Source organism: Pithys albifrons, chromosome 4, assembly GCF_047495875.1.
Source record: "Pithys albifrons albifrons isolate INPA30051 chromosome 4, PitAlb_v1, whole genome shotgun sequence".
Classification (NCBI taxonomy): domain Eukaryota; kingdom Metazoa; phylum Chordata; class Aves; order Passeriformes; family Thamnophilidae; genus Pithys; species Pithys albifrons.
The window spans coordinates 2,063,997-2,085,746 of record NC_092461.1 but is presented as its reverse complement, the minus strand read 5'-3'; the positions used below and the strand labels follow the sequence as shown (position 1 = coordinate 2,085,746).

At 40.7% G+C, this 21,750-nt stretch overlaps 1 protein-coding gene across 4 annotated transcripts in view; it reads right to left on the bottom strand.

Moving 5' to 3' along the window:
* Window positions 1-358: 358 nt before the first annotated feature.
* Window positions 359-21,750, bottom strand: part of KIF13A (kinesin family member 13A) — a 96,086-nt gene continuing 74,694 nt past the window's right edge. Inside the window, exons 20-40 of one of the 4 annotated variants that reach the window (XM_071553193.1) lie at window positions 21,595-21,744; window positions 20,957-21,121; window positions 20,239-20,412; window positions 19,544-19,695; window positions 19,297-19,429; window positions 19,055-19,201; window positions 18,021-18,059; window positions 16,626-16,725; window positions 16,412-16,538; window positions 15,350-15,405; window positions 14,091-14,215; window positions 12,917-13,093; window positions 12,458-12,550; window positions 11,423-11,575; window positions 10,552-10,629; window positions 10,026-10,073; window positions 9,475-9,586; window positions 8,715-8,866; window positions 8,103-8,198; window positions 3,025-4,126; window positions 359-2,213 (exon numbers count right to left, since the gene is read on the bottom strand). In XM_071553193.1, the coding sequence (XP_071409294.1) occupies window positions 1,930-2,213; window positions 3,025-4,126; window positions 8,103-8,198; window positions 8,715-8,866; window positions 9,475-9,586; window positions 10,026-10,073; window positions 10,552-10,629; window positions 11,423-11,575; window positions 12,458-12,550; window positions 12,917-13,093; window positions 14,091-14,215; window positions 15,350-15,405; window positions 16,412-16,538; window positions 16,626-16,725; window positions 18,021-18,059; window positions 19,055-19,201; window positions 19,297-19,429; window positions 19,544-19,695; window positions 20,239-20,412; window positions 20,957-21,121; window positions 21,595-21,744 (3,663 nt within the window). In that variant the 3' untranslated portion in view covers window positions 359-1,929. The remainder of the gene's footprint in view (window positions 2,214-3,024; window positions 4,127-8,102; window positions 8,199-8,714; window positions 8,867-9,474; window positions 9,587-10,025; window positions 10,074-10,551; window positions 10,630-11,422; window positions 11,576-12,457; window positions 12,551-12,916; window positions 13,094-14,090; window positions 14,216-15,349; window positions 15,406-16,411; window positions 16,539-16,625; window positions 16,726-18,020; window positions 18,060-19,054; window positions 19,202-19,296; window positions 19,430-19,543; window positions 19,696-20,238; window positions 20,413-20,956; window positions 21,122-21,594; window positions 21,745-21,750) is intronic. The other 3 variants (XM_071553194.1, XM_071553195.1, XM_071553196.1) reach the window with 3 other exon arrangements.

Below are 21,750 nucleotides of genomic sequence, written 5' to 3'. Positions count from 1 at the left end.
CTAAAATTAACTTCAGTGCAGCAGGAGGTTGTGTGTAGATATCTGACAGTGTTCTACAATCACTTGTGCCTGATAAAATAATTCTGCATAAAAAGTTTTGCTATTATGGTAATTTTCTCCAGGAGCAGTGACATTAATGCACTGAGAGCAACTCTAGGTGGACACCAGAAGTATGAAATGTTCTGCACCCATCTGCAATTAACACATAAGAATCCTGTTTCAGAAGAGCCAAAAGCCACGTCAGGGGCAAGTGCACTGAACTTCACAGCCCCTCCTTTTGCCACCACCCCCAGCACATTCCCCTCCCACTGCCAACTGTGCTGTAGGCAGCTGATGCCTTTGCATATTTAGCAATGATCCTCTCTTGTCTGTCTTCCAGGAACTTGTCCTGTCTCCCCTTGACCCACATAACACCATTCTCTGTCAGGAGTTCCCTGACTCTGCTCCCTCTCCTGTGAGGGACAGGGAAAGCAGAATATCAGGGCCTGATATTCTCCTCTTACACTGCATGAACCAGTAAATGCTAAAACATGTTAATACCCTCCAGTCTTCCACTCCAATCATACTGTCCTTCAGCATTTTCACCCAGGTCTCTGCATCTGAGCACCATCACCTAGAAACAACTTACTATTTGACCATGAAGCCTGAAATGGTACCAAATACAAGCAAAACATTTGTTTTTTAAATCCCAAGTAAACAGTCTGTATTCTAACACACAATAGGTCTGTACCAATTAAATACAGTATGGCAGTATATAAATTACAGTTCTTTACAGTAAATAGTAAAATCCAAGAGTCCACTTACTGTACACAACAATCAAAGAAAGAACAGCAGCTTTTCAGTAAGGTCCCAGGTATCTCAATCATTCTCTTGCCAAGGAACAAAGAACAGATACAGCAGGCCATTCACTTCACTCATTTTTTACCATGTTACTTTACAAATATCCAGAACACTTGTACAGGCATCTACAGTATCTACATGTGGAACAACCTTCTTAGGAATTCATGAGCACCAGACACAAATCCCTCCATCATTCCCATTATTAAAATAAACTTTACAGATTAAAATTACTTTAGCAGGTTCTAGTTCATCTTGATAATAACCAGCAAGTAACAAGTGCAAAGTTTGCAGTCATGATCCATTTACTGCTTCTTTGTTTCCCCATTTCCCCTCCCCACACCCAAAAAAAAAAATCCCAAACCCCCCTAAAAAACCCCAAAATGTTGTCCTCTCACATCCTTGCAGTAATACTGTTTCTGCAGTCAGACTGCCTGGCTGGCTTCTGTTAACAGGTGAAATGCCAGACACAAAGAGCTTCAGGCATCATTAGGCATTCCAATGCAATGCCAGGTCAGCACAGTGGCAGGCCTCTAGGAAGACAAAAAATACGAAGCAGTTGGATATTTCAGTGTGCTTAAACACAGAACATAAGGCTGCACGGTGCCCAGTGACTAAAAGAGACATGGCACCAAGTTACTGGTTAAAACATTTACAATAGAAAGATATAAACAGCAAATATGTCAGTCTAAAAGAAGTTCTTTGGTAATTAAGAACAGCAAACCGTAGCTTTTTTTTCCCCCCCAAAAATGTGGATTTACATCCTGGTTTTTCCACAATAAAATATCTTTTGTTGTTTAAAATATATCTCCCAAGTTGTTGTGTAACAAATAGTCCAGTACCTCAGTTATGTACAGATCAGCTTTAACTGTATTTTAGTGTGCAGCCATATCTGCCCACTGGCAGACAAACTATAGATACACATTCATATATATATAATATATATATTATTTATAAAAAAATTAGAGAATTAAGTCAAGGACTCTAGAGAATACACATTCCGTATGGACAGATTAAAATGTACAAGAGCTTCAAAACTCCATCAAGTTTGCCACACAGTGATGTGTGTAGGAAGTGCAAAAATACTGCCATTTAGTTAATCCAAGATTTCCTGTTCTCCTGTTTCCTAGAAAAAGCAGAAGCTGCTGCATCTCCTGAATGGCAGAGGACTTCTCCTCCTGTCTTAGGAGCGTCTGGTGAGCCTTGAAGCACAGAACTTCTCCGTCTCTCCGAGGTGGAAGCTGCCTGAGAGCGCGAAGTGCTGCTCCCTCTCCTCAGAGCTGGTGCTTTACTCAGGCGCCCAGGACGAACAAAGACCCCGTGGCGTGGTTTGCAGTGGAAATACTCTCTGCCTTTTACAATCCCATCGTGTTTCCCTTCAGTGAAAAGAAATGCACGAGGTTAACTGTTGGTAACTTTCATTAGCACAGATAATTGAAGTGTGAGTAGCTTTGGTCATGTGTACAACAGTCAGGCTTGTTCATGCTGAGCCATGAAGCCAGATCTCACCATACACTAGGGAGAACAAAACTTGGAAAGGAGGGCTTGAATTGTGATCAAAAAGATGATTTTTCTAAAATATGACTTTGTTAACTAACAGTTTAAAAAGTCAAACACTTGTTCATTTTACAGAATAAATTGGTCCTTAAAAGCAATTCCTTGCAAAGCTTAAAATTCAGCTCCAAGACAAACTTCTGGCATCAGTGATAATATCTATTAAACTACTAAAACTATCATCTTGAAGAACACTGTCTTTTTCTGACCCCCCTGAACTGAAGTAAAAGAACACCTGTACTCTGGAATTCAGCTTTCCCCAGTGGAAAATAAAAATAAACCTCTGAAAGCCACAGACAGCAAACAAATCTGTCAAGTTGATGCACACTGTTGGCACTGCCATGAACGTGGGTATGTTGCTTTAAAACAAATCTGCCAATTTTAGGCTTTGCTTGTTTCTCTGATCTGTAAAAATAGATGGGTGCCAATGGGAACTCCTACAACATGCAAAAGGATTATTCTGCATAAAGCAAGAAGAGCAGGGCTTTGAGACAGATCAAAATTGATCAGAGCATCCCTATAAACAGAAAGTGGGGAATATCAGACACCAAGCTCCATGAAACTGGAGGTGCTTCCCAGAACTGAATGGGAACGAAGGATTGCACTGTAATTTCATAAACTATTTAGACTTACCCAGCTGAACATTTAGTTCAACTCCAACCCAGATTCCAGCTGAAAAATCCACCGTTCCAACATATCTCACTGTGCCCATCTTGTTACTTCCAACGCAGACTTGCTCGCCCACGGCCACCCAGCTAGGCAAGACTTGGGCTTGATCTGCAGAAGCACCTTCTTCACAATCAGAACCATCCAAGTGGTCCTTCGTGATAAAATCGTCTATGGAAGTGTCAGGGTAAGTCTCAGGGTGTGAAGTGTCTTTTACCAGGCCAGGACAAGAAGGGTTTTCCCTGGTGCCTGCACGCTGGTCTCCTGCAGCTGCTGCAGAGCTCTGCTGGCCCACACACGTGCTCTGCTCCTTGTCAGAGCCTTGGGGTGACACTGAGGTGCTCACTCCATTAGAGGACAGAAGGGGACACGACTGCAGAGCTGTGGAGTGGTCAAAGTCCTTCCCATCTTCAACGCCCATGAACTCTGTGAAGGAGTGATCCTCCAGAATGTCCGTCGTGTGCTCCACTGTGACCTCCCGTGCTGAGAACTCAACTGTACGACAGCTACTTTTGCTGTCCAAGGAACTTAGAGCCGAAGGTGATCCAGCTCTGGGGAACTGCTGGGAGTCCCTGTCAGTGGCACTGAGGGACAGTGGTACTTGCTCTGTTAAGGCACTGTTTTCTTTCAGTGGTAACACAGGTAACTTTTCTCTCGCGAACTCCTTTTCCGACTCTCGACATTCCTTGTTCAAAGAAGATCTTAAATCGTGTGCAAGGGATGCTGAGGGCTCATTAGAGTCCAGCTCCTTTGTGTGGCTGGCTAGCTGGTCTGTGCTATCACTGCAGGGAACAAGCATGTCAGACAGGGTAGCATTAGAGGCACTGTGGGAGAAGTAGCCACTGGTGATGCTGCTCGTGGTGGGGCTGCGGGACACCTCTTTCTCAAGCACACGGGAACTCAAGAAGTCTGATTTAGAAGAAAACCACTCCCTGTTCTCCAGGCTAGCATTGTAAATGCTGAAGTCAGCAAACTCCTCCGGTACATAAGGCCGGAAATTCTGAAGACCTTGTGGACTTATCAGTTTCTTATTAATGGCCTCCAGCTCACTGTCTTCCTCTTCAGAGTCCTGCAAAAGAACAGAGGGTTGAATGGGATTAGGAACCTGTGGCAGTGAGGCTTCCAAAATAAACTAACCTTTCTGGATATTCTGGAGGAATATATACCTTCATTTCCTTTAACTGAAGAATGGAAGACACCACTGAAAAGAGCTGCTGGGAACATATCCTGTCTACACTGAGCTATTCAAGTTTTAGCAAATAGATTCTAAATAGTTCAGAAAATATAAAGCAAAAAAGGGAAAGTTACGTTTGTAAGATAAACTTTTTCCCCTGTGACTGAGACTAATTAAACCTACTGAAGGCATTTTATAGAGCTAATTGACCATCTGATAAAGTAGTCAGACATAAATATCACTCTGTGAAGATGCCTCTGAGAAAGACTCCAGCAACATGGTGGGGCTGCTCCCCCAACATAAAATACTGCAGGCAGGACTCCACATGGATGCTTTCTTAAGTATTTCCTTTTTATACAAATATGTGTTTATTTATAAATATATATATATGCAGGTATAAACCTATGTATATGTATACAAATACACATATTAAAAGTGGCTCATTCACTGCAAATTCCTACTAGAAAGAAGAGCATTTTCAGAAAAATGGAAACTGCTGAAGTACTTCAGGGAAATTCAAGCTCCTGTTATTTCTCAGTTCCTTTATCTGCATCACAGACTTCAAACACTGATCAAGGCAGATCCTGGGTGGTACCTCAAGTAGCTTGATGCTTTCGGGCATCAATGTAAAAGGAAAAGCATAACAGTTAACCAGATGACCACTGAGAACCAACATAGCAGGATAAACATCCTCTTGAAAATCTTTCTGATACTTCCTAAGAGCCAAGACTGCTCAAAGAATTTTGTAAAACAAAGCTTCAAACATGCAGGCAGAAAACAGGTTTGTTCAGTTTGCCCATCTCAGAATAATCACAAAATGCTGAGGTCAGTTAGTCCAATCTCCCACTGCTCAAGCAGAGTCAGCCAGAGCAGACTGTCCAGGACAGGTGGGTGGGTTTTGAGCTCAGCAAGGATGGAGACCCTCTAACCTTCCTGCACAACTCATGCCAGTGTTGGACCACCCTCTCACTAAACAGTTTCCTTGTGTTCAAATGGAATCTCACGTGCTTTGATTTGTGCCCACTGCCCCATGTCCTGTCACTGGGCACTGCTGAGAAGAGTCTGTCTTGTCTTCACCCCTTCCCATCAGGGGTTTTTATGCATTGATAAGATGCCCCTGGGCCTGGTCTCCTCCAGGCCTGAACAATGCCATCTCTTCAAGCCTTTGCTCATATGTCACATGCCCCAAGCCATTAGTCACCTTTGTGGCCTTTCATCAAGTTTTAGCAGTAAGAGAAATAAAACAAGCAAGAACACAGAGCAGCTCTCCTGCACCTGCTTTGTAACAAAGACACTGTGCAGTTGAAGTATCTGAGTTTTCAAATCCCTAAATTACACTGCTCAAGTAACCTCAATAGGTTAGTTCCCATTTCACTAATTTAAAAATCAGTAATACTTATTTAGTGGTGGCATCACTGGTGCTTCAATTTTCATTGCCTGCTAGGAGGGTTTCCTCTTAGCCAAATCCCCCTTGGACATGTTAATTACAGGCAGGATTTAAATACACTTAATATGAAAACATTTAATAACACCATAATGTGATCCACTGTACTTGTGTATTATATGGAACATGCTCTTATATCCTGCTCTTTTGAAATAGTTGCAATATCAAACACATGTGTAAGCACTGCCTGAAATTTCAGGCTGAATGCTCTATTTAAGACCAACTGAATAAAAATATTTTTTTGTTCAATGCTTTGGGGTTTTTTCCCCTTCTTTTGACAGATGTGTTATAAATATTCAAGCAAAGTTAAGAACAGATCTCAGAAAAACATGAGAAAAAGGCCCAACATCATTCTTAAGCCTACTTAGATGCAGAACATCAGCCTAGTTAATATTATTCATTTCCTGTAGGTTTAGTTGCTTTGCTTGTATGGCATTTTTTACATGCTGTAAGATGCAAGTGAAGCAACACCAACCACCCAGTGATTCATTAGGAGTGTGACTGAGGCTCTGTATCTTGGAGCAGCCATTTACAGGATTGATTAATAATGTGAAAACTTCACATTATTAATCAGATGGAGAGGAGCACACAGCTGAAGTGTCACGTGGAGCTGTGATGCTGCCCTGCTGTAACCTCTGAAACTATTCACCCAAATATATGACATACATACTCCTGAATTAGTTCCATTCTGGTTAGACAAGCCTGGTGGGAGGGCAAGATGCTGCCCTTTTGCAGCTCTGAAAGCTTCTGCATGTCTGTGGAAAGCAGCACAGGCAAATCCCTGGGTTAATTCAGGGCAGGCATGGGGTGGGACTCTGTTTTCACTCAAGGGATTAAAACTGCCCTCAAGTTGCTATGGAAAATTTTGTAACAATTTATTTTCCAGGGGATGTTTTTTTCAACCCACTAGAAAAGTTTGTCTTCCAAATACCTTCATGCTATTTGTATCAGTGACTCTGTGAGAGTCAGCATGTCAGCTCCCTTATGGAAAATTAACATGATCAAGAATGAAGCAGCTGCCACCCTGAACCAGCAGCCAAGTTTCAAATATATACACCAGAACACTCAGGATTACTTTGGTCTAACAACATACAAAATAGCATTAGAAATCTAGAACAGTTTTTTTAATGGCTTGGCTATATGGCAGGAATGAAAATAGCTGTTGAATAGGAAGAATCCATCACTTTGTGGAAAAGAATTCAATGATACTTACAGGAAACAATTTGAAGGTTCTGAATTTTAAATCTAAAGCTCTGATTAAAGCAAGTATTGACAGCCACGTTCCACAGCCCCAAACCCAAACCCATCATACAGCAGAAATGATGATACACCTTTTGTTGAAGCAGCAGTGAGAAAAGGATTTGGCAGGTGAAGATTAAAATAAAAGCCCTCCACCTTCAATTCCACCTGAATTATGATGAAGATGCAGGTTAATTAAAAGCAGCGATCTTAATTTAGTCAGATTACTTCCAAATCAGGCAATGATAAGCTTTTTATAGTGTACCCACACCTCAATGCATGGTTACTTACACCAAGTGGGGCCATTCCATTTACTCTGGGGCATAGTCACAAAATCTGGGTAACACACAAGGGACATTAGAGTGACAACAGCACAGACTTCACTGAACTGCCCTTTACTTGCATCATTTGTGCCCTGTAAAAACTGAAGCCTCCCCTCTCCCCCCACCCCACAGACAAATCACACAGAAATATTAAAACCAAACCAAAACACAGGAAACCCAACTGAGTTAGTTCCAACAACAGATTGCATTTGCAAGCCAGGCAAGCAGCTGTTCTAAGCATCCCCTACAATCAGTGACAAGAGAAGAGCAACGAGGCTGGAGAAGGGACTGGAGCACAAGTGCTGTGGGGAGAGGCTGAGGGAGCTGGGGGTGTTTAGCCTGGAGAAGAGGAGGCTCAGAGGTGACCTCAGCACTGTCTGGAACTGCCTGAAGGGAAGTTCTGGCCAGGTGGGGGTTGGTCTCTTCTCCCAGGCACTCAGCAATAGGACAAGGGGGCACGATGGGCTCAAGCTCTGCCAGGGCAAATTGAAGTTGGAGAGCAGAAAAATATTCTTTGCAGAGAGAGTGCTCAGGCATTGGAATGGGCTGCCCAGAGAGGGGGTGGATTCCCCATCCCTGGAGGTTTTTAACCTGAGCTTGGCCGTGGCACTGAGTGTCATGATCTGGTAAAGGGACTGGAGTTGGACCAAGGGCTGGACTTGATGATCTTGAAGGTCTTTTCCAACCCATATGATTCTGTGATTCTAAGGGGTTAAATCCACATTACAACTTTTTTTTTTCCTGCTGTAGTAGCATCAGTGCCTTGAGCCCACCACCAAATGGCCCCGAGCCCACCACCAGATGGCCCTGAGCCCACCACCAAGCCTTGACATAAATAAGTGTACAGAACTGGTACAGAACTTACAGTCTTTTGCTCTCCTGTGCCATTGCTGTGGGCAGGGGTGCCAGTGGCACTGCTCCCTGCGGGCACAGCACAGGGCACCTGAGGTGGAGCCAAGCTCTGCAAAGGTTAAGACACACAACACATCACACAAGCCCCAGCTCTGACCACGCTGCTCAATGTGTGCCAGGTTAGAAAGTGAAACACCCATGCTGGCCATATATACATCAAAATTCAAGTTAATGGGCAGGGAAACTCATGTGCTACTCTCAGAGTTTTAGGTTAGGGAATAAAGGTCAGAATTTGCACAGAATTGCATTTTATCTATGAAAAAACACACCATCATCTTGCTGGAAAGTAAAAAAAAAAAAGTAGGTTGCTGCTACTTTAAGATAAAAGTATCCTGTAAAGGAGAATACTTACCAAGAAGTTAAAAAAAAACCCCAACAAAAAAACCTCCCCAAAACCCCAAACCCACAACAAACAAACAGCAAACCCCCAACACATACAAAGATTGGCCTGAACAATTTTTACCAGAGAATTAGAAAATTCTGTTGCAACTGATGCAAATTATTTGCCAAGTAGAGCAAATCACTTGTTCTCCTTTAATAAAACCAGGTGGTTTTCAAAGATTACCTCTTGACTGAGCAGAGGTCGGCTCTCCAGTGGGGTCTTCCTTTTATGTTCCTCTTTCACTGGCATTAAGGGCTTGAAAAACTTTGGTGGCTGAGGAGAAAATGCTTTAAAAGGACTGGCCATTAAAGCATGGGAATTCTCTGCTACAATACCTAAGTAAAAAAGGGAAAACACTATTTCAATTCTTCATATCTTGATTGCCAGAGCACAATTCAAAAAACCTGAAGGTTAAGCCATGCATTTGGCAAGTTGCTGGCTATAGAAAAATGTTAGTATTTTAGTATTCAACCACTGGCCTAAGTATGAAATAACAGGGAGCAAAACAAGCTCCTCTGAGAAATCTGGAAACAGAAGGAAAGCTGAGAATAGGCCATACTCAGCAAATATCATGTAAAGAACCTATAAAGTGACACTTCCCACTTTAACAAAGCACCTTAATTTTAAAATTCCTAAAATAACAGCACCTGCATTTTGTTCTTTTGTGTGGTTGGTTTTTTTGGTTGTTTGGTTTGGTTTGTGAGGTGTTTTTTCTTTATTTTCTTCTACTGTTTTGATCTGTATTTAGGTTGTATTTTTGCCCTCCTCCAACTTTACACCCTTTTGTGGATGTCTTATGCATTTCTCCCTTTCTCCCCTACTTCCAGATTAGGTTTAGCTCCTACAGCAAGAAGCTGGATAACATGTTTAGTAGGAGAAGAGCACTGAGAATTTAATTTTCTGTTGAATCAGTGAAATTAAAATCCACCATCCTAAGTCTCACCACTGCCATCTCTGCTCTTGCGAGGTGACTCCCTGGGTAAGGTCCCATAGCATGACACATCCTGATAACTGGAACAACAGTCTGAGATATCGAGGTGACTTTCAGACCAACCCTAAAAAACCAAAAATACAAAAATCTGCATGCTGATACAGGCAAACGTGGAAAAAAATAACAGGTAAACTCAGGGGGTTTGGGGAGTTTTTAAAATCAAACAAAAAGCTGCAAACCAAAGGTATGGTCTGACTTCAGACAATTTTCCTGTCTCACCAAATGGGTTGATTAAAAGTTAATTGGCCTTTCACTGAAGTATATTAAGTTTTGCTCTAAATTCCCCTTTCTTAAATATCAGTTTATACAATTCTGATATGAAAAGCAGAGAAGGACAAGAAGGTTTAATTCAGAATAATATATAATTGGTGCAGCATTTTTAAGACAAATTATGTAAACACATTGCATTAAAAATCCTGGGTTTCTATTTTTTTTTAAAAGTCTCAAATACATCTTGCTTCAAGGGGGTGGAGGATGGGAAACCTGCTCTCATATTTACAGACCTTATCATCTTCATCACAGGCAGAAAGATCCAGTCTGCTACAGGACACCTATGGAACACCAACAGACAGAATGAGAAAATGCCTGCCTTTTATAAATAAAATATAATGCCTTGAGGAAACACTCTGATCATTCAGTCCTAGCAATTTTTCTGGTATCTCTTGTCAGATAAAGACAGCTACATTTCTGTGAGTGGGTTATAGGACAACACATAAAATGCACACAAAATGGAAACTACCCCTTATGAGAAAAGTTAAAGGGACTTGGAGGTAAAAATAATCTGAATCAGGGCAGTTGTCATCCTAAACTACTTCCAAAACAAATATCCTTATGAAAGGAGAAGAGTCTCACAAATTCCTTCACTTTCCTGTCAAGTCTGTTATCTCCTGGGATGGGTTTCAATCCGTGACAACTTTCCCATAGGTTGGTTAGTCAGAACAATCATTACCACATCACACTGGGCAAGCATTGCATGGGTGGGGGCCCTGCCCCACTGGTGTTAATTTGGCAGACAATGAAGGGCCTTACATTGTGGACATTGGGAGTGCTGATGCTCCTGCGGATGTTCCTGGCCTTGGTGGAAAGAGCCTCTTTGACTGTCACTGCCTGTGGAAAGAAACAACACACTAAAAGCAATGCCATGGTCTCCTCGGGAGAAAGGAACAAGCAGGAGAGGGACTTTTTTATTTCCTGTGGCTCACAGCAGCAATCAGGGCTTGCATTTACAAATCTTCATCTGCCCACACAACCACCAAAGTGTCTGTCTAAAATTCATCCTTTGGAATGAGAACACTGAAACTTAATTAGTTTTGTGAGAAAAACTAGCAGGCTAGCACAACCAAAATGAGATAAGGAAGTTTTGGGAGAAGCTACCCATGAGAAAGGAATGTTGAAGAGATAAATTTCTCACGGGAGAGAGAACATCTGGGCAAAGAGTGACATCCAATTAGAAGCTGTAATGAAGTTTATGGACAGTGCTATTCAACCAATGGGAGGTGGCCATGGGTGGGATTTTACAATATATATTGTGTAACTTGTAGTTAGAGTTTGCTTTTGCCTTTTCCTATTTTTTTTCCTTTTTCTTTCTTCATGGAGTGCTTTAATAAACTATCTCGTGTGTGACACCTGCGACCCGTGTCCCCTTTTTTGGCCACCATGACCTAAACCATCTAACCACACTTTGGCCTTTGCCTGTTCAGGTTCCAAGCACTGCACCATTACCAGTTGTAGTTACTGGACTCATCACTACCACAAATTTGTATTTCACAGAAGTAACTTCAGTCTTAATTTACCTCTCCAACGCTCTCTAAAAACCAGCAATACGGTACTTTTCAAAGAGCAACCATCCTTGAATTCTCATACTGCAGTGCAAAGGGTGCAAGAAGTGTGTTTTCCTTGCCTGTCTGAGTCGCTCCAGGCTCAGAATGTTCTCCACCTGCAGCACCCCACGGGTGTATTTCTCGATGTAGGTCTCGCCATCGGCCGCGCCCTCGTTCTCGCTCCTCGCCGCCATCAGCGCCAACGTCTCGCGGTCCTCGATCTCTTCGGTGGCCTGAATTACAAGGTACACTGGTGAAGCTTTTCCAAAGCTTTAAAAAAAGCAAAGCCTATTGTTTTTACTGTTTGATTCACCAAAAATAAATTTGAATTGATAATCTCATCCTTGATCAGTAAATCTAATTATAATGACCCAGGGCTTTCAGAGCTGTACGTGATGCTGAAGAGATTGTACTTAGGAGACATTTTGTGCATTTACTGTAGCAATAAATTTACTGTAGTAGTAAATTTACTGTAGTAGATGCCCTTCTAGAAATAATCCATATATAACCTGAAATCACATATGTTAAGGATCAACTAATGACAACCTCCTAGGCAAGGAAATGTGATTTCCCTTCCAAATCCTAAAATATGCTGTGATTTCCCTGGAGCTTTAAATTTAAGCATTACTGCAAAAAAAGGGACAGTCATATGGTGACAAGACTATTTATGTTTACATTTGTCCTGTTTATTTACCTTTAAAATAAAACCTACAGTGCATTTACAATTTGTACAAGCTTTTTCTATAAAAAGCAATTTATATCCCTGCAAACTCAGCTTCCCAGTTAATTCTGTTTTCACTGACCTGAACACTCCTCTGAGTGCCCCCTCTATTCTCCCTGTAGACGCTATAATGTGATTTAAAAAATAACTCTGCTACAAAAACTCAGTTAAACACAGTAGAAGAGAAAATAAAATCCCCACAGTTTTCAGCTGTTTCAAGATAAACATGATCTTTCAAGAGAAACATAAACCCCTGAACTTCAGTATATGCACTCTGGCAAGCTGCCTCATGTCAGCCAAGCAGGATATTTGCTTCCTAGTAAGTACCACCCACTGCAGCAGGTCAATTCTATTTATTTCTGTGAATTTGCCAGGGAAATATGGTATAATTTACCTTTGGTATATTGGATACTATTTCATAGGTGACTCCACAGGCATAATATATATTTTTCAAGGATATTCTCCTTTTCAGGCTCTGGGTAAAACTCTAGAAACAAAGTAATTCTCAGTTATTGTTTTGATAATTATTTGTGAAATCCAAAGAAATAAATCTGATTGCAAAAGCAGTCAGGACCATAATTTATTAAGTTCCTTTTCAACCTCAGTGATACTGCAGATACTTTTCACAGCTCTGTGCTCAATACAAAAAGCTACTGAGTTTAATTAGCAGCAAAATTCAAAGGAATATACCAGAACTACACAGCATCACTACAACTAAAATCTAGTTTTCATTTGTCTTTCATAATAATTGAAGAGCCCAAACTTAAAAAATGAAGCAAGCAGCTAAGAAAACACATTCATTAAATTAAGAAATGAAACAAAATAAGGAATAAAGAATATACAATCCTATTACCTGCTTGTTGTAAATATTGGCTGCGATCCTTTTGCGCAGCACCAGCTCCATCGCAGCAGGATGGCTGAGCTGCACTGTGGTCTTCACTATTAAGTAAATTCTCTCATTTTGAGGAGTTACCCTGTTCAGGTGCACTGAATCATGGACAGAAGAGTCCCAGGCTGCAGTGGCTGAAACCTGTGCACACAAATGAAGTGGAGGAAGGAAAGAGAAATCAAAGATTCGATTACTCTAAAACCATTTGCAAAGATTTAACACGAAGCAAAAGAATTCTTTAATGAGAGAAAGTGGAGTCAAGCCTCCTTTTCAGAGTAAGGAATTTACCAGAAGGAGCATAAGAGAGGTGTTAAGATACTGGGGAGAACAATCATGGCCACAATTCCTGCACTGTGCAAACCCCACCCCAAAAGGAAGTCTTGGCACAGCTGGAGATGGAAAGGAAAGCAGAAACAAGACTGGAAGAAGGAATACAAATCTTATTGCTACTGTGTTAAAAGTTTATTGATTTCAGTGTAAAATCTCCCACTTATGTTGGATCAGGTTATAATGGCCCAGACAGAATAAACATCTTCCCATTCTGTAGAATGTTTTTTTCCTTCCCCTGCCTCCTCCCCAGCTTTGGTGTCCCATTTATTCTGGAAACAGTCTCTTAAGCAATGGCCTGAGTAGGCACAGAACATGCAAGAAATGAGGCATGAAATTCCAAACTGGATTCAGAACTGTTCATTTCCAACACTTCCCAAGCCACATATTCAAAAAGCAGTTAATTCTGTGCTACAAATGAAGAAAGTTTTATTTAACTATTAAGCTTTGCCCAGTGTGCACAGTACATAAAATAGTTTTCTCTGAAGAATTAAGAGCCTGTGAGAGGAATGATGAAGGGGTGAGGAAAGCAGAAAAAGGGAGTTTGAGTGAGGCAGTTGAATTATTCTTTTGCCAGGAAGAGCTAAGACTTGTCATCTCTGAATCAAGGCAGAAAACTAACAAGTCATATCCTCCTAAAGTCCAAATAAATAGGCCAGAAAATAAGGGCAGCACTGGATACAGATGGTACTTCTAAGACAAAAAGGTACTACTACTAAGGATTCAATACACAGAGGTAGAAAATAAAACATGAAAAGAGCATTAACATAAGCTGCAGTTGGCAAGAAGGAGGAGGCTGCTGGCAATTTACCTCATCATCACTGTGTTTTATGATCGGCAGATAAAAGAATGGGCTCCCATGCTCCTTTGGAAGGATTGAGTTAACTCCTGATGCATGGGGACCTATAAGTTGTTCATTGGCACTGAGGTCATCAGCTAATGAAACAAATGTGCAAAGAATGAAATCGGTTTATACCAAAGGATATTAAAATATAGAGGCAAAGTTGTAACACAAAGTTGTAATAAAGTCCTGCTCATATTTCATAGTACATTTAATCCTAATTAGTCTTACTACTATGCAGCATTTTGAAGATGATTTCAGCAACAAAAGAAATTGAGAACAGCAATTCTGGCTACACTAGGCTTTCAGCAAAAAAAACCCAGAAAAAAAGTTGTGCAATGATCCATCAATCTATTTAAATATCCTAGTTGATATTTTGTCTGCTAATCTCTACTGAAAATGAAAAAAAAAACAAAAAAACCAAAAAAAAACCCCAAAAAACCCCAAACATTCCTTGTGAGCATAGATGAAGGAAGAGGTTATTCACTTTCCAAAGGCATCTGCTAAAGAAGTATTAATGCATTGCCTGTTTAAATCTGTCTAGTAGCCACTTCAGTGCTGGGTATGAAAAGGCCTGGGGATCCTCCTCTGCTTTATGTTCAAGTTTGTAATCTCAGACTTGCTTCCCAAACAGTCTCAAATGTGGTGCCACCTCTGCTCTCCTGTTACTTACACTGTGTATCTGTGTTCTAAGAATATATTCAATAGTCTCCTCACATGTAAAACTAAACACCTTCAAAGTGAAAACATTTAGATTCTCTACCAAAACGCTCATTATAGTCCTAAACATGCTGTTCATTAAACCAGCTGTTTAAGACTCTTCAGATACCTCAGTGAAAGGAGCTCTGAAAGCAGTGGGAGATTCTCCATCAGTGCTTTAAACATGTGAATTTATACATCAAAACCTTTCCAGGATTTTCTGATCTGCTGTTTGATTCAAACCCAGCTTGCTTTCTTTCTTACACTGTTTACTGTTATATACAACCTATCTCTGTACTTGGATGTTCCCTGATTTTTATGTTTATTTTAAAATAGCTGTGCTTTAATTATGCCAGCATGCAGCACCAGAACAAAAAGCATTTTACAAACCACATAAGACAGTGCCATTGCCAGGACTTGTTGGATTTCTTACACATTTCAGATTCATTCTTCCATTTAAGTTTATTGACTCAAACTAATCCCCCATTTCCCCCTCCCCAAGTTTCTTAGTCTGCTGTGTTACAACATACCATTCAAGTCAAGGAAGAGGACAGGTATATGTGTTTCCATTCCTGCAGGTGGAATCCTGAAACAAAACAAACTGCTGGCAACAAGGCAGGCAAATTCATACCTGAGCCAATTTGGGCAACCAGATCTCCCTGCAAGATTCATTAAGTGTAACCAGTGGCTGAAGCTGTCAACGTTTTGATGGCTACTCTCAGTGTCTGTGAGGCACAGAGTGTTTTCTCTATCTACACACAGAACTAAATGGAGTGCTTTGCCCAAACTTAATTCCCACTGCATAACACAGGTTGGTTGCTGTGAGGTTGAGTTTTAAACATCCTGTTCTGTTCCTTACAAAGGTAACTATTGTAGTCATACATAAAGGTCAAGAACCTTTCAAACAATTGGATATGTAACTACTGGCAGGGCATAGTCTTTATATCCATAAACACACTTTTAGCTACATGACCATAGCTCATTTCAGGAGAAAAAAGTATTGCTGCATCGTTCACCCAATTAAGATATTGGGTGTTATCAGAGACATCACTGTACACTTGATTACAGTTGTTATTTCTTGTCCAAATCTAACTCGTTGCATTCCTAATTTTTTGTATGTCAATTCCAATGATCTTAGTTAAAACACAGATTTAAATAAAACTAAAATATATTAGAAATTCAAGTGAATCAGAGGAGAACACATTCTTTGGAATGAGTGTTTCTTCTCTCCCCATCCCTTATCAATGAAATTATCATGCATTCTACCATTCATTTTTGAACCACTCCTTTTCTAAAAGGAAACTAAAAAAGTGATTTTCTCAGAATTGTATAAAGCTGCAAAATACCACGTGATATTCAAAAGCAATTCCCAAACCTTGGAAGCTATTTCAAAGCTACTTTATGCAATATGTGAACTAAGGAAACCTTTCTTACATTCAAACCAGCACCTTCTAAGCCTTCTGCCTGTAAGTGTAGTTTATAGCATTACAGGAGAACACAAGAAGCTCTGAAACATCCTTGGATTTTCACTGTGTGGGGTGCAGTGTTTCTGTACAAGAAGCTCACAGCTCCAATGGTTTCCCTGAACATACCAGTTTGCAGGGGCACCAGGAATTCCACTGCCTGGTGCTGGCACAAACACTGCATTCCTCTCTTCTGTCAGTCCCACCCACTGCTCCACCAGCCGAGCTTCTCGTTCCAGATCCTCCTCAGATTTTTCTACAAAGACAGTAGCATTACACATGAAACACAATTTTTGTGGTATAGGGAATGCAATATTTCTGACAGAGACTTCAAGCTGCAAACCTTGTTTGTTGCTGATCTTTTGGATCTGCTCATCTAAGTATTCTCTGCGCTTTATTAATGCATCAGACCACCTTTCTCGCACACAGTTTAAATCTTCTTCCTGACATGGAAAGAGAGAAGAAAGTCATTAGGCTATGTGGGTAAGGGCAGTGAATTCTGTGGTAATTTAATTAGAATTTATATTAAATGGCTTGCATAATGCAGAGAACTTTTTTCCCAAAATGACATGCACACTGATTAAGTACCTCATCCCCCACGAATTGATGTTTATTTGCTCTCAAGTTGCAAATTCCAACAGAAGGAAAAGATGTGACTGCCTCTGCTGCTGAACAGATAATACCCCATAACCTAATTACCCACAGAAGTGGCAATCAGACTTTTGAATAGCACATGGAATAAGAAAATCAGGTATCATCAGCTGATCACAAATTCTCCTAAAGATTAGACAGGTCAGTACTCCCTCCAACCTGCACAAAATTCCATTGCTAGCAGCTGCTGGTGGTGCAATTAAAAGATTCCTCATGCAATCAGAGCCCATCATGCAATCATGCTTTGTGGTATCACAGGAGATCTGGCTCGTTCTTCTCTGTGATACACCAGGAAGCAGAAACAGCCCGCAGGGAGTTAGTGCCTTAGCTGGTATTTCTGAGACTGCTCTGAAACCCAGAACATTGTCTGAGGGATGTCAGCATTCTCACCTAACTGGTTTTACTTCTCTAAGACAGCCTAGTAGAAGTAAGTCTTCTAAGAAGAAATCTGAAATGTATTTTACTTTTTTAGGCATTTCTTCTTCTGCTCTTTGTCACCTTTTAAAATGAGTCTTCTGTTACACTGCCTAAATTGTGATTATCTTATCACACAGAAAAAGAGGCCTAAGATTTTGTGCAGATAAAAAAAATGCTTCACTGAAGCTTCTGTATCTCCCCCCCATTCACATTCTCCCCTCTCTCTGCCAACAAGCATTCCAGAAAACTGCACAGCTTAAAAGGTTATGTTTCCTTTAGAAAACAACCAAAACAACCAAAATTATGCTGCATAATTTGCTTGGAAAAGATGCCTGCAGCTGCAGGTGGTTGTTCTTTTCCCTGTGATACCCACTGTAAACTGTTTTCATTCTAAATCCAAGTTTCTAAGCTTTTATTCCCACAGGAATTAATGTAGCCAGTTAGGAGAGCTGACTGCAGAGTACTAGAGAAGAGAGGACACTAAGAGTATGAAGTCACAAAGTAAACTGAAACAGCAGTGGTTTAGAGCCCAGGTAGCCTCTTCAATGCACAGCAATGTGTGGCTCAAAGCTGCTTTTGCTTGCTCCATTAGGCTGGTCCCTTTGAAAGGTTTGGCCATTAGCATTAGCTGTGCCCCATGCCACAGGATTGACAGCAACAGCAGCAATACCTGGTAACTATCCATATCACCACCATCATCCTCCTCCTTCTGGTAGGGGAAAATAAAGTTTGTAAAACACACAAAAAACATGCATTGCTCTCAACAGAAACTCACAGAAATAACCCAAGACATGAATATAAACATTTCTGCCACAAACATGTAAAATGTTAAAATTACAACATTCAAATAACCACAGTCTCATTAACAGGTGGAAAGATTTTTTTTGTCATTACAGACTATATCAGCTCAACCATGATTTGAATATTAGTGAATATACTTACTAAAACAAAACAAACAAAAAAAAACCCAAAAAACCCCACCACCAATTAAAAGATCCCACAGAATACAGTGCCAGAAAAAGGACTGAGCAAGCAGATCACTAATCTCAAGTTTCACACTGTCATCTGTATCTAAGGTTAGAATTACTTGTGGTACTGAATGCAACCATTCTGACAAAAGGCACCTTGGCCCCTGCGTGGCCCATTCCACTTGTTTTTTGCCATCACTGTTAAAATAATGCTTTATTTACAATATTAATTTGTCCAATATCAGCTTGAAATCATTTAAGCTTCTTAAGGACTTTTTCTGCTACATGAAATAGCCCTTTCACATTCAGTGATGACTGGTTTTGATTCTAATCACATTAATTGAAAAGGTAAGTAGTATTCTCACTACAAGACATCTTCTCTACTATATTTCAGGGTTTTTTCCCTGTTTTTCTCCTCCTCAACTTTTACCATCCCTGGAAGGGAGGGACATTAACAGTACTAGGAATCTGATATTAAATCACCTCTACACAAAAAGATAAAAATAATTTTCATATTCCTGCTGTTCTGTATATATTAAAATACCACACTTGGTACTTTATCAGTTACACACTCAGCTATAAACAAAAAAAAAAAAGGGCAGATTTAGCACCATATGCTTGTATTGTTATGTATTAACTGCAAATAACACATGTACCAGTGTGCCAAGGTCCCTTTTGGAGTAATGTTGGTCCAGAACAACACCACCAAACCAAAGTGAGCAATCAGCTGCCTTACCTGGTAGCTGTCCAAGCCCCTCTGCAGTTTGGTGGATCTGGCAGTCACCCCCCCTACAGAGACTGACAGAATTGCTTCCACCATGAGGGGCAACGTCCCCGAATGCTGCACGGGCTTCACCGTCACCTGAACTCTGCGAGAATGACCCTGCACAGCAAAGTGGGAGAGGGAAAGGGAGAAACTAAGAATAAAATTAAGAATCGATTTCAGCATGAATAGGAAGACAATGAAAAGATACACACCTGCCTAAGCTGGAAAATTCCCCCTGTGTTTACATCTTTTGCCTGATGGAGTTCAACTGCTGTATATTCTCCCATCTCGTTCAGTTCTTGTATGGAAATCCACATTTCTATTCTTCGAGTTACCTCGTTCCACCTAAAAAGACATCCCCACAAAAACAAATGGTTGCCTCCAAGTATTTTGTGCAGCACAAGCATTAAAAAGCTTTCAGGAAGTTGATGGGAACAGACATTTGTAATTTGTTTGTACCTGTCTCTCAGTGTCCTGGTTTTAGCATGAAGAGAATCAACTTCCCAAACAGAGCTGCCATTGCCAGCACATCTGTGACCCCAGACCTCAATAGCAAGGGCTCCTTCTGAAATGAACTCCAAAAACTCTTCTGTGACATTCACCACATAGTCCTGGCAGTCAGGAAAAACAAATCACACTCAATCGAGTTAAATAGTTGTATCTCCTCTCAACTAGTTTGTAAGGACACACCAAAGAACTTACTGCCTGCCTGGTAAGATAATACAGATTGCACCATACTCTGGACAAGAAAGTTGCAAAACTTTCTCAGCAGTTCCTGTCTATGCATTCCATGCTTGGAGAACTTCCACTAAAATGATGTCACAGCTTACTGTGCTTACCAAACGAGTATTTAATAAGATGTCATTATATAAACTATAGCTTCCTCCATGCATTAAAGATGTATCTGAATTTAAAAGATCACTAACTTAAAAGAATTTAAAAAAATTAAAAGAATTTAAAAGATCACACCTTTATTACATTTTCAAGAAGTGATGAAGCGAAATATTAAGACATTCTTAGATACAGTTAAAAGTCATTAGTTATATGACTTGACTCCCTCCTTCTTCCCCCAGCAAAAGAGGCTCAAATTCTAAACAGTTTAACTCAAACATACCCTCCTCCTGGTAACACTATTTCATAATAAGAATATTTACCTTACAGTGAGAGAAGGTCACTGTAAAATGAGCATCTTTGCTCTGAGGTGAAGGCACATCTGGATCTACCACTGGTGCTGCCACTGTTGACTCACATTGATCCCAAAATGTGTATTGACAAAAGACAAAATTGGAGAGATTAGGGGGAAGTCCAGTTGCTTCTTTTATTTTTACCTGAGGAGAAAAAACAGATGCTGTCAGAAAAAACATTATGTTGTCATGATTGTTTCTTCTTCAATGGCAAACTGAAAACCAACAGCCAAGAAGAATTTTTAAAGGACAGTAAGGATGTCCACATTTAGGAAATCTTATTTTACAGACATGCAGATGCAAGGAAAGCAGTTACATGCATCTAATCCATGTACATGCTTCCTTTGAGGAAGTTGATATGCTCAAGTGGAAAATCATTTGATTTATCACAGGAGAAATTAAATCTATACATCACCCATAGATACTATAGTAGATGATCAAACAAACCACAGGAGATTGTCACAGGGAAAAACTGTTTTCCTCTCTGTGTCTGCCAAGGGACAATCCTTGTAACATCAGTATTTATATACTAGATAGTAATGCAAATTAATCAGCCACACAGACTGACCTACACTGAATTCCTTTCAGAGAGTTTCCAGTGAGAAATAGTTTACATAGGTTGGTAATTCTCAGACTGACCACATAGTTACAGAAGCCTGAAACTTCACTTCATGGTATTGTCACTCACCCTGCAGGAGAGCTTTTTTGCCCTGTGAATAATTTCTCCATTGTTATCCATGACTTCCAGACTCCCACTCTCACTGGAGTTCTCAGACGAGTCATCTCCTTCTACGACCCGTTCTGGGACAGAGCCAGTGACTCGCATTACTTCGACATGCAACCGTCCTGCAACCTAAGGGCAGGCAAGACAAACAGTAAAAACCTGGGCACAAGGGACTTAAGACATCTGCCATCTTAATATCCAGCTCTAGGAAATGTGCAGAAACAAAACTGAACAGCTCTTGACTACCAAACAAAAAGCAATAATGTTAACAAAGAGGAGAAGGGAATTAAAAAAAATATTAGAAAAAAATCTTCATGCACACAGCAGAATGGTATATAGTGTAAGGACTATACATCAGAACTTCAGTCTGCTGGGTTTGCACAGTTAACTCCATTGACTCTAAGAATTTTATTCTACTATTTTAGCAGCTGGGCAGTTGTAAAGAATGAAACGCAAAACGCACACAGCGATTTGAAAAACACTTATTCCCTGGGAAACAGGGCAGCAAGCACCATTTTTTTGTCAAAACACCAGCGCCCATGAAGCCTCCCAGCACAACAAAGCCCTGGGAGCCCAGGGAGGAGCAGCCCAGCCCACTGTACCTCGCCCTGCTGGCTGATGATGGGCACAGCATACTGCAGCTTCACATCCGAGAACAGGCACTCCAGGAACACGTTGGCGACGCCGATCAGGTTGTGGTTCTCCTGTGCCTCGTAGAAGGGGTCTCCTCTTTTGCCAATCAGCTTCCTGATCTGGTT